The sequence below is a fragment of the Pelobates fuscus genome, chromosome 2 (genome assembly GCF_036172605.1).
Source record: "Pelobates fuscus isolate aPelFus1 chromosome 2, aPelFus1.pri, whole genome shotgun sequence".
Lineage (NCBI taxonomy): Eukaryota > Metazoa > Chordata > Amphibia > Anura > Pelobatidae > Pelobates > Pelobates fuscus.
In genome coordinates this window covers 372,725,881-372,739,148 of record NC_086318.1, presented here as the reverse complement: position 1 = coordinate 372,739,148, position 13,268 = coordinate 372,725,881, and the positions used below count along the sequence as shown (strand labels likewise).

The window sequence follows — 13,268 nt, the reverse complement described above, 5'->3', positions numbered from 1 at the left end:
AGTGGATGAGAAGTAATGTGGTATAAAAAGCACTGGGTGCTCTTTAAGGAAAAAAATCCGTTCCCTCACCGGATATATATATATATATATATATATATATATCACACAATAGATATAGTAATGAACCCAAGGTACACCAAGGTTTGCACATAAAAAAATGTTTATTCATGCATTGAAGAAATACATTAATTAACTTGAAAAAAGGTGCATTGAATAGTGCATACCAAATCAATAGTACCAATACCACAATAGTAATACAGTGCTAATTACATACACCAATTAAAAGCAGGGGAAATGAAAACCCTGACGTTTTGGCTCTTAAGCCTTCCTCTGGGGGACCTCTCCCTGACTGATCTGTGATCCTACGTATATACCCTGTTAGCTCAAACAAATAAACCTAAATGCGACTGCCTAGTTCACCTTATAGGAAGCGCCGGCCCTGGGTACTATTGATTTGGTATGCACTTTTTCATGTCAAAGTTACTTGATGTATTTCTTTAACGCATGAATAAATGTTTTTTATGTGCAAACCTCGGTGTGCCTTATATATGTACATATACCTTATCATGTGCACTAGAGATTAGTTTTTGGACCAAGGAGTTAGGACTGTCCTGAGCTGAGATATTGAGGTTTCCATAAACATCTGTATAATGAAGATTTGTTGCGCCATGACAAAGATGGCCGCCGTGGCTAAACCAAGTAAAAAAATTAATAAATAAACTAGTGGTTTTAAAATACCAATACATGGAGTTAAATCATAAAAACGACTAAAAATGGTCAAACAACTAACTTTAGAATAATTGGACCACTTGAGATGGACTTAAATAAATACCCATAAAACTTGTTATGCTCATCCAACAATGATGGTGTATAAACTTGGCTTGCATGTGTGTTAAAGTTGTCAGTTCCTCCTGCACTGTATTCCTAACAATATAGTGTTCTTTTAAATGAAGAGGAGAAATAGAAACATTGTTCCATTTTGTTCTGTGGATGCTGATTGCTAGGTTCAACGGCTTATAGCGGTTGACTGATGGAAACATCCATTAGCAGGATAAAGAGGCATTCATTTATATATTTTATTTTTCACACTTCACAGATAAATGCTTGTTAAATATAGGCATAAGTAAATATAAACTTAGAAAAGGCACAGTTCCCCTTTAAACATCGCTATACTTGCAGCTCTTTATAGTTGAAGTGGATCTCTGGGGTAGACAGGAAAGTGATATTCAAATACAATTCTTGGTAGTAAGATAGTAAAAACATCAAACAATGCCTTCAAATGTAATACAGTTACATTTGGTTTTATCACAGATAAAAGTATTAAAAAACAAATGCATACAGTATTACATAAGGGAATAAGGACATTTCAAAAAGAGTATATTCTACTTGTCTTCACTACGGTTTCATATTATAACAAAACAAAACAAAACACTAAGCAAATAAAATCCAAAAGCTTGAAGGCAGCTTTCCAAGTTCGCCAAAAATGTAAAAAGAAAAATCACCCATTTCCATGTATAACATTTTAATCAAAGAAATCATCAAAATCATCCTCTTCATGTTGAGTTTGTGGTCTCAGTATGGCTTCAATTTCTGAACTGCTGTCTTCAGACTCTCCCCAAAATGCTAAAAGATAAAGGATAACAATGACAATTATTTAGGCTTATGTAAAGAAATAAGCAGCCATGTGTAGTAAAGTTTTTGGATACAATGTGGTGGAGAAGCAGTGACTCTTGCATATTCGGGCAGCAGTCAACCAATCAGTGACTCCCCATTTATAAGTCTGGCTTGAAAAAATGGAAAGAGAGCCAGCACCACAGACCTCCAGGCACCATAACAATTTTCATGAAAGGGTGCCCAAACTGGTCCTTTATTTATACAATGGGGAAGGGTGGACATGTCATTGTCCACCACCCCAAATAGTAGTATGTCCTCCCATATCCCCCACACCTCCCACCTGGTTAGAGATCTTATATCCCCTAGTTACCCCCTCCCCCCCAATAACCCTACCTACTACCCCTCACCCTATTTATAGTGAAGAGGGGGCAGAGGTCCAGGCTGCCAAAATCACATGTAACTAGTCCCGACACACAATTGCAAATATCTCTATATGTGCAGCGTTTCAAGCAAAATGCTGCACATCTACACTCCGATCACTATGGCCACTTCTAAAAGCAGAAATGGTCATGGTGGTTGGCATAACCCAGGGTTTAACAAATCCCAGGTGCCAGGTCACCATGGCGATTAGGAATTTCGCCCTGGCACCTAGGATGGCAGCCCTTTAGTTAAGGCAGCCGCCCGAGGGAGCATTTAAGCAGGCTGCTGTAGGGAACATTGGAGGCGATCTGCTGAGGCAGCGGCGAGCGAGAGAGCAGTAATCTACCTGCAGCTCCTCTCTGCTCTCTAGCGTGCTGTTGAATGATGCCGGGAGCCGAAATATGACGTAATTCCGGCCCCGGCATCACTACAGAGCGCGTGAGGAAGCAGAGAGGAGCTGCTGGTAGATTACTGCTCCCTTACATGCAGGAAGAGAGAGCAGCCCCACTGCACCCCATGGAAAAATCCACTCTACTCTCCCAGAGGTAGAGAGGCCGGGTGGATTTGAATTAAAAAGAAATGTCGGTTTGTGTGTGTGTGTGTCTGTCTGTATGTGTGTGTGTGCCTGTGTAGATTCCTGCCCCCCTAAAAATAGCATGAGAAGCAGACTCACTGAAAGACACACTCACACATTTACACAATTTTTGCGCACACACTCACAAAATTAATTTTATTTTTTGTAGATTTTTTTTTTTTTTAGGCCCATCCAGCCTCCCTACCATTGGGAGAACTGGTGTGGGTCCATTGGGGATCTTGAACTTGGGATCCAGTGGATCTCTTCCCTGGGGTCCAGTGGCTCCTGCGCGCTCCTAGCTCGTCACTGCTCCCTTGCACATTGTTTAGTGATGGCGGGGCTGGAGTGATGTCATATTTCAGCTCCTATCGTCACAACACAGGGCACACGAGGGAGCAGTGAAGATCATCAGCGCAAAAAGCGTTCCCTTGCTGCCGTCTGCCATCTTTCCCTCCTGGCCTGGTATATTTTGTCAGGTCCAGGTAAGCAGGTGTCTACTCTGGCTTACCGCTTTGGGGGCACTCTAAGGAGGCCAGTCAACCACCTACTGGGACTGCTGTGACAGGTCATTGGCCTGCTCCTTGCAGCACCTGAATCTCCTGGAGCATGTGCACCTGCCCAGGATTGGCCCCGTCCTCATCAACCTATTGTTCCTGTCAAAATTTATAATAATTTGTCTTATCTGTTTTTGTATTCCCCTCTTTATAATTTAATAAAGTGCTGCAGAAGCAGAGTTAGTTGGTGTTATATAAATGAAACAGAGGAGTGCCCTGCAAATTAGGGTGGCCCTGATAGAACACATGTGCATTCAGGATCTGGTGGAAACATTTCCACCGAATTTCTTAATTTTACTTGTTTCATTCTCGTGTCTATCTGTCTACCTTATTCAGGTTTTAGAATTTAGTATATAATACATGAAACAAGTACCTGCCATAAAATTTTCAGCCATCTCTTACGAACCAGAAAAAAACAGTGCATTACCTTCTGAAAGCAAAATGATAGTCTTCTTTCAAGGTCTTACTTGCAAGGATTGGAAAATAACTAAGGCCATAGAAGGGATCATGTCACTCAAACGGTTGTACAATTATCCCACTGAGATTACAGAGAACACAAATGAACCGGTAACAAGGAAAACATGTTTTTTTTTTACAATAAGTTCAGTGTGATATGAAACCTACTACCTTTGGAGACTGACAGACATTTGGAAGCAATTGCGTTTAAGAAACAAATTGAAACCGTTTTAGACAGTAAACAAGTGAAGGATGTGACATGTTCAAATACAGACCATACAAAGTTTGGACAGGTAACACTGAAAGGTAATTTGACCAGAAAACTGTTTGCTTTGGTCATATTACAATCAATTGTGTCCTACCTGTCCTCATTAAAGAAAATGATTGCACACCATCGGGTTTATTTTTGCCACTCGTTATGTTTGTAACTATTTCAAAATGCCGATGTAAAGATAGCACGTAAAAATGCTTAAACAATAGTTACACACACATTTTATTTATTTATATTATATATATATATATATATATATATATATATATACACACACACACACACACACACACACACACACACACACACACAAAGTCCACAAGTCCAATGTAGGAGGACTTGGTCTTGTTAAAGTGGGGACCTTTGATCAGATAACAAATGATCCGCTTAACACCAAAACATTGATGTGATGTCTGAATGCATTTTTGTACCTTTTAATAATACCTATGAGAGCTCTCCTACTGTGGACTGTATGTTTGGCCAGCAACCGCACCGAGTCAAGTAAAGTCCAGTGTGCATGGCCCAAAAGTCCTTTTGGATCACAACCCTTGCTTTAGTTTAAAAAAAAAAAAAAAAAAAGAGTAAAGTCTGAAACACAATGCCTGTCTGTGCTCATTTGCATGTCAAGCTGGGAACTCTGGGATACAAATATCACAAACATTAATATCTTTTCACTTTGTGGGTGTTCAAAGAAATTTTTCTCATCTATGATGTTTTACCTTTAGACTTCATGTTAGTAGATACAGTGCGAGATTGTACATTGGCTTTTTTCTTGGTTGCATCTTCTTTTCTGTTAAAATAGAAGCCATTTAAAATCAGATATTAATTATACTACATATATGCAATTCTACATATGATTAGCCCATATGCATACCTGTTGCACTATAGAAAAACCCTGTTTTTGTTTTTTTGTTGTTTTTAATGCTCAGAATGCAACTAGGAGATTGGATTGCTCAAGCAGGACTCAAAATGTAGGCCTAGCGAGTAGAAATTCATCCCTGGAGCATATATTACGGCTTGGAGGGATGAGTATCTTTTAAGTGCTGGCTAGTAACATGACCTGACTCAAGTATTAGGAATTATCAGAGTTTACATCATAAACAGCCAAGATCAGAACTCATATCATTGCATGTCTTCTTTATTCAGGTTTATAAAGTTATTTGTGGTAAATTATATTCTTGACGTGAACAAAATAAACTTTGGATAGTATGACCAGGCCTGTATTTGCTACATGGCCGGGGCTGCCATCAGACATTTTGTGGCCCCTTACACAGTTTAAGGCCTGGGGCTGGCCCCCATGCCACCACCATCTTGCAGGTACTTAAAGTTGTAAAAGGGGATGTAGTTTGTATTTGTAAGGGATGTAATGTGTTTGTTTAGGGAATGTAGTGTACATGTATAGGGAATCCAGTGTATAGTGCAGTGCTCCGCAACCGGTGTGTGGCAGCACTGTGTTGGGTGTGCTGTGGCATGGTTGCGGAGAATCTGCACCGAGGAGGAAGAGCCAGATAGGCATGGGGAAGGAAGAGCCCAGCACAGCCTCTGGTCGAGTAGCTGTCAGTAAGCACTGGTACCAGCCCCCACACACACTGTAACCACCACACACATTGTCACCCCCTCACACACGGTCTTCACACACTGTCTGGATGCAGTGTGTGTCTGCCTTCCTTTGTGGGGTGGTATAGAGCTGTAATCTGGGGGAAATGAGATGAGGAAAGTTTTTGTTTTTTTTTAAATAATTTTTTGCTGTATTTTATGATTTCCCCCTTTCCTTGCCTCTTACCTGTGCTAGGGAGAGGGTACACAGCATTCCCTGGTTGTCCAGTGAGTTGTATTTGCACTCTGCTGGCTGCCCAGGCTCTTCTTGCAACCCCCAGCCGAGTGCAATAACAGCTGGGCACACAAGAAAGTGAGGACCTGGCCAAGGAGGAAAAAGACAGCTTCCCTGTCTCCCTCTCCCATAGCAGGCAAGTATGCATTGTCGCAGCTATATAAATTTATATACATCTATATACATTCATAGTATGGGGGCCAGTCCTCCTTTCATAAGTATTGCCTGTACCCTCCTGATGTCAGCCCCGACTGCAGTCCTAACAGCAGAGGATCAACTGAAGTATTATATATTTCTCAGCCAATGCAGCTATTGCAAAAATACCAGCAATGTACAATTAAAAGTCACAACATTGAGTGGGTTAACTATACTGGATAAGGGGGGGCGGAGCTAGCGGAGGAGCAGAGCGGACGTGTTCTCCAGGAGCTCCGTAACAGATACCGCACAAACTGCATTTCGGGGCTACCTGGCGAAGTTACCCGGGCACTCCAACCCTCACCCAACATGGGAAACAAAGATGGGTCGGAAGCACAAAAAAACAAAAGCTGACAAGGACCCTACCACCCACGATATCGGGGAACTTCTCCGGCGGTCGCAAAAGACCGCATGGGACAAAATGGCGGCAGGTGAGGAAGCTTACTCCTATTCCTCAGATGACTTCTCCATAGACCCCGGGGAAGGTGCTGCATATATCCCACCACCCACCTCAAAGCCCCAGCGCACCCCTACAGAAGAGCCAGTTACTGCCTCTGTACTTAAAAGCATGCTGGCAGAACAAATATAGCGGCCGACATGGCCTGCATTAAAGTGGCAATAGTGGGGGTCACCACCAGGGTCACACAGCTGGAAACCACATCAGACACCCAGGAATCCAGGATAAAGACCCTGGAACAAGCACTAACAGAGTTAAAACAGCAGCAACAGGCATTCGACGACTGAATAAATACATTAGAAGACCAGCGAAGACGTTACAATGTAAAGATCCGCGGTATCCCGGACTCTACAAATCCCACAGACCTACCGCATTTTATCAGACGCCTGCTGACGGACCTATTGCCACCAAAACAGGCAAAGGCAGTACGACTAGATGGCATGTTCCGTCTACCAAAGCCTACAACAGCGCCGGCCACGGCACACACCGACCTAATACTCTGCAGAGCCCTCCTAATGGAGGCTGCACGTGGGAGAACACCTCTATCATTTGAGGGAGCCACACTGTCCATATTCCCGGACCTGACCAAAAGCACTATGGGGTGGCGTAAGGCCCTGCAACCCCTGCTATAACACCTCAGAAATAAGAATATCCAGTACAAATGGGGGTCTCCGAATACGATTACCTTTACCCATCAGGACACAATGTACCGAGCCAGGAGCTACTCCGAACTGGACTTACACCTACGCAATGCAGGTCTGCTGCAGCCCGCCCACATGGAGGGGTCAGACCTTACCCGAGTGGACCCAGCTACCATGGCCGAATTCATCCCAGGAGCTCCCACTCGTCTAACGCACCAACGAAAGGCCCCCTGAGGGACTACCACGAAGGGAAAAATACAGCCACAACCCTCAGAGACTGCTGATACAGCAAATCTCCAAGATGTGACATCCACATCAAGATGGTTCCGCTCTACTCCCTTATGAACTCCAACGTTGATACCTTCCAAGCTACACCCCAATCTATTCTTTAGTTTACCCAAGTTGACTAGTTTTCTGTTTTATTCTTAATGTGTTACACCACATCTGTGAAGACTCCATCGACTTAGCCTCCATACACCAACACACCGGTTAGAAATGTTCCCGACGCTGAGGCACACAACCACTCATGGCAGGAATTACCACAGAACGGTCACCCATCAATGCACCCCCCCCCCCCCAGCCCAAACCTTATAAACACAAACAGACGGATTCCCACAAGGGGTTGGGGGTAGTCCCCAATAGGGAATGCGTACCAGCCAGAGGCAACCCACAGTTGCAGTGACAGCTCCCTCCCATACTGGGGACTCGACAGACAGACAAAATAGGGAGACACAACAGACCTCATGCCATACACCAAAAACCTCGCCTTGTAGGTCAATACCCTAGAACATACACAACACTACACATGCCTGATCTGCACTCCAGGACAACACATTCCCTGGCTCCCTCTGGACCAGTCATGCCCGGCTTAATAGCGGATACCACGACGATAAAATAATTAAAATGTGCAATGTTTACTAATGCCAACCTACTGATGAAAACTGTTACTAAATATGCCTATATTTGCTGTTGTGGCACTGTGGGCACTTGTGTTAATTCCGCACAATAAAATAAAGAATAATAAAAAAAAAAATCACAACATTAAAACCAACTGCCTAATATTGTGTAGGTCCCCTTCACAGAGCCGAAATAGCTCTGCTGCGTCAAGGCATGGACTCCTCTGAGTGTGTCCTGTGGTATCAAGACATTAGCAGAAGATCCATATGCAAGTTGTGAGGTGGGCCTCCATAGATCAGATTTGTTGTTCCAGCACATCACACAGATGCTCTATCGGATTTAGATCAGGGGAACTTGGAGGCCTAGGCAACACCTTGACATGACACCTTTGTCATGTTGCTTAAACCATCCCTGAACATTTTTTGCAATTGGCAGGGTGCATTATCCTGCATTAGAAGCTACCGCCATCAGGGAACACCATTGTCACGAAGGGGCGTATGTAGTCTGCAACAATCTCTAGGTAGGTGGTATGTGTCAAAGTAATATCCACATGAATGCCAAGGTTTACGAGCAGAACATTGCCCTGACCATAACACGGCATCTGCTGGCCTACCTTCTTCTCAATACGAGCACACGCTCAGCTATCCAACTGATGTAAAAGAAAACCTGATTCTGTGTGGGACCCACTGGTATTGGGGTACTGTGACATAGTGGTGGGCTAAACACGATATGGCCATATGGTGAATCTACATCCCCATATTTGTTTAAGGGATCACTCCACACATAAAGCCCTTTAGATCGCTGAAGGCCCCTGTGCATCAGGACCTTCTCATTGCAAGTGCAGTTTATAAAACTGCTGATTTCAATGAAACAGCCGGGAAGGTTGGCTTCTGCTTCTGTTAGCGCCACAGAGGTAACAGAAGTGGCAGGTGCACAGTACAAGAGCACCCCTGCCTTCTCTACCAAGTCACAATGAGGCTATGTGCACGGGACATTTCAATCCTTTAAATTGGAAAGCAGCGCACAAGCCTGCGGCTCAATATTTCCAGAGCATATACTGAAAGTCTGTTGCTGGGAAAAAAAGGTAAGACTTGCAAAGGCTGCAAACAAGAAATCTGCAGCTTATACCCCTAAATAGAAAATGCAGAAATAACTGCATGCATTTTTCATTGAGGGTATATCTAATAAATAGTAATATTTCCCAATGTGGTGTTCCTTTAATTGTTGTTTGGTCCAATTAAAGTTTGATATGTGCTTTAGGGCTGCTAACATGCATTTTGTTTTTAAATAAAGTGCAGATATCAGATTTCAATTTTATACCACAGTGCGTTTAAATTAGACGTTTGTATATCCTGTAAATTGAACCTTAATCACATACAGGTGAAGCTGCTGCAGGCCCAAGCAGGCATTAAAGGATCACTATAGTGTCAGAAAAACAAAGCGGATTTCCTGACACTATAGTGCCCTGAGGGTGCCCCTACCCTCAAGGTCCCCCTCCCGTGGTGCTGAAGGGGTTAAGACCCCTTCAGCAGCTTACCTTATTCCAGCGCCGGGCTCCCTCGGCTCTGGTGACCTCTCCTCCCCCGCCGACGTCAGCTCCCTCTGACGACGTCAGCGGAGCCGAATGCATTCAAGCTGTCAATGGGAAAGCATTTTTCAATGCTTTCCTATGGACGCTCTGCGCGGAAGACAGTCCGGAAGACAGCCACTAGAGGCTGGCTTAACCCCAAATGTACACTGCTATGCTTGCATCTGAAGGGTTAAAACCTGAGGGACATTGCACTCAGACCACTTCATTGAGCTAGTGTTCCTTTAAATGAGAGGAAGGAAATTCTAAATTAAACACACTGTGCAATAGTGGAAGGGAAGTTAATAAAGCGAGTTCAATCCGGGCATGTGAGTCTCCCACAGTCATGTCCAGGGCTCTCACACTGTGTCAGACACTGATGTGACTCTAGTCAACCTGGTATGTTTTTCAGTTACTGGAATTTAAGATCCTGCGTTTCCAAGCATTGTCTTAAATTTACTCTGCACATTTATTTTAGACAATATCAACATATTATTGTAGTACTGTCTTCTTCTGTTCTACATAAATGTCAACATCTATTTTTTGAAATTAGATTTATTTCATTTGACAATTTTCCTCTTATTTTGTCCAGTTCCCTTAATGCTCATCATTTATCATTTACTGTCACCTGCTTGTTACTATCTGTGGACATCTTTAAAAAAAAAATGTAATTAAAAATAAACAGGACAGAAGAACCAATTTTAACCTAAAAATCTGCTAGATTAAGCATGAAAGACCGCTTTTCTTTAGAAAATAATTTCCTGTAACCATTTCACTACCATGTTACAAATTAAACAACCTTTGAATGTGTATTTTTTTTTCTTTTTAAATCTACAATTAATAAAACAAATAAAATGACAATGTAAATAGGTAAAATTATTATAAAACAAATAAAATGACAATGCTATTGGTAGAAAGGGTGTCAGTGTAAACATATGCTAAAAGGATGGGATTAATGTCATCTGATCACAAGATATTCTTGTTTTAAAAGGCAGCTCTCTCTGTAGACAAAGAATAAGACACAATTGTTTATAGAAAACATCTATGGAGCACATATGGAAACGCGCCGACCTTCTACAGCCTTTGATCTACCTCTACGCATGCAAGCCTACTGCACAGATTGCTTATGAATGCCTGTTATTGTCTCCAGTATATCTTCTTTTACAATTTGGCAAATACGATGGAATCAGATTGATCTTCAGTGTGCAGAGTGTGCATTGTTAGAGTGTTAAAAAGGCCTTGTTATCAAAAGCAGACATTTTGTTGGTTGCCTAATAATGTATTTTAAACATAACTATCATATTAGGCCAATTTAGAACCCAACCTCATCATTTTACTGATATCTCAGAATTTATAAACTTGGAAACAAAATAACTCTCTCCTCCACCCCCAACAACCTGACACCAAGGGTTAAGTAACGAATCCAGTCGATTGTGAGAAAAGATGGTACATGTGTCATCCAGTATGCAGGCAAGTTAATGGCATTGCTCCTTTGCTAAATTTAAAGAAAGAAGAGCAGATAAATTGTGTTCCGCATTTCTCACAGTAAAACCATATACAGTTTGAAACAATGAAACTAAACCCCTTTATGTGGTCAATCCTAGAAGGGAGAATATATTTTTTTTATATATAATTATTTAATTTCCTTTAAATGTTCAGACAACCAATAAATCACACAGATTTTTCAGCTCATGTCAATTTCCATAGCATGAGCTGTGGTCTACTACAATCTGATTACTTAAAGCGGCTCTGTCACCCTTTACTTATCATGCTTCAATCTGTTCCTCTTCTCCACTCCTAATCTGTTCTTCTTTGTCAATCTTCTAAAATAGATAAGGCAAAGCATGGACTACTTTGCCTTAGGTATATTTTCTCCACTTGACAAAACCTGACAAAAGGCAGAGCTACAGCAAGCAGTGGTTGAGGGAATAAGGCAATGTCTCGTTCATCGCAAGACGCCTACAGAGGCTCCATAGACCTCAATGTTGTGCTCTCGTGTGTTCGCTCGATTACAGCACTAACGTGGGATCCTGGCAGATGAAGCACAAGGAGCTAAAGAGAACCAGCGGGAAAAAGATGGCAGTCTGTAGGACAGCTTTATGTAACTTACCTTGCTACCTACCTTGTGGCCACATGACACAAGTGGCAAAGTCATCACTAGGACTATTTGCAAATTATGCAAAGACCCTGGAAGGTGACAGAGCCGCCCTAATGGGCAATTCCAACCCTTTTTCACACTTTACTATTTTGGATTTACAATTCCCTATTGGGGATTATTAATAGCCCCCTCCATTAAAAAGTGTGTGCGGAGGGGAGATTTTAACCTTACTTGGAATTCAGTGCTGGGTTACGCTCCCAGTGCTGATTTCAATTCCTCTGTCATCCCTGACCTCGCACAGTCGCCTGTGCGCGCGCTGAACCAACAAGGGGAGGAAGTAGGAAGGAGGGATTTTTAATAAACCCCACCCTGCAAGGTAATCATCGTAGTTTATCAATAACTGCAAAAAATTACATTGCAGGGGGTAAACTGACAGGGGCATGGCACCCAGACCACTTCAATGAGTTGAAGTGGTTTGGATGCATTTAGTTTCCCTATAAACTTTATTCAAAAGCTTATATTTCTTATAAATAAAATCTTATAAATCGTATTTGCTTGCCTCATATATAGTTTCGAACAAGGCAAGGAGGGATTTAAGAAGTTAAAGCGCATATACAAGATAATGCTTAGGTTGCCTTATTGCTAATTTTGTTATGTAGAATACAAACAAACTTTAGTGGTGATGGAGCTCACTGCAATTGCAGCAATTGCAGTTACCAACAGTTGCAATGAAATGATTAAGGAGAGACAATAGGATGCACTATTTTTCTCCCTTTTTGTTCCTTTTTATTTTTGATATGGAAACGTACTCTTAACCGCCAGCACCTTTCTAGAGCAGACCTACCTACCTACCCATCACGCACGCAACCGAAACTTGCATTACTGACTCTTATCTCACCGACCCCATATATATATTGACGGCCCCCAAGTGCAAACCAAGACGGTGGGCTACAAGATTTCCCTCCCCCTAATTACTCTGCTATTTTACTACGGAAACGTACTCTTAGACCCCAGAGCCTTCATGGGGCAGACCTACCTTCACAATCCGCACGCACGAGTACTTTGCAGTACCGAACCTTATCTCACCGACCACGTTCCACCTGTAGATGAAGCAATACCCACCGGCCCATTTTCAATATGACATGGACAGCCAGTGATAACGCATTAATGCCTCGCTATTGCAAACCAAGACATTGGACTACACCATTTTTCTCTATTTTTATCCTTTGACATTTTGTTCTGGAAGCGTTCACCTAGATCCAGCACATACATGGGGCAGTTCTTCCTTAACAACCCGCTTACAACGATACTTTGAAGTACTTTCAGTTACAAAGTAATATAGATTCCTCAATCTCATGAAGGGATTTGACAGATATGGCGCTCTCTCGAACTTTAAAATAAATTACTCAAAATCGGCAATACTGAATATCACAGTACCAAAACGGAGAACGGACGTGCTAAGCTCGAGCTTTCGGTTCCAATGGTCAGATTGAGCACTCAGGTACCTAGGGGTGTGGCTCACAAGAGATCTTTCACAACTTTATCAGACAAACTTTACCCCCATGCTTACAACATTCAGGAAGAGCCTCACAGCTTGGACTCTGCCCCACATATTCTGGCTGGGACGTGTTGCAGTTACAAAAATGAACATCTTACCAAGAATTCTCTTCTTGCTCCAAACACTGCCTATCAA

The 13,268-nt window shown here is 42.4% G+C and overlaps 1 protein-coding gene across 2 annotated transcripts in view; it reads right to left on the bottom strand.

The window, feature by feature from the left end:
* Positions 1-1,112: 1,112 nt before the first annotated feature.
* Positions 1,113-13,268, bottom strand: part of KIZ (kizuna centrosomal protein) — a 155,721-nt gene continuing 143,565 nt past the window's right edge. The window contains exons 12-13 of one of the 2 annotated variants that reach the window (XM_063443721.1): positions 4,609-4,679; positions 1,113-1,623 (exon numbers count right to left, since the gene is read on the bottom strand). In XM_063443721.1, coding sequence (XP_063299791.1) covers positions 1,523-1,623; positions 4,609-4,679 — 172 coding nt within the window. In that variant the 3' untranslated portion in view covers positions 1,113-1,522. The remainder of the gene's footprint in view (positions 1,624-4,608; positions 4,680-13,268) is intronic. The other variant, XM_063443723.1, reaches the window with a different exon arrangement.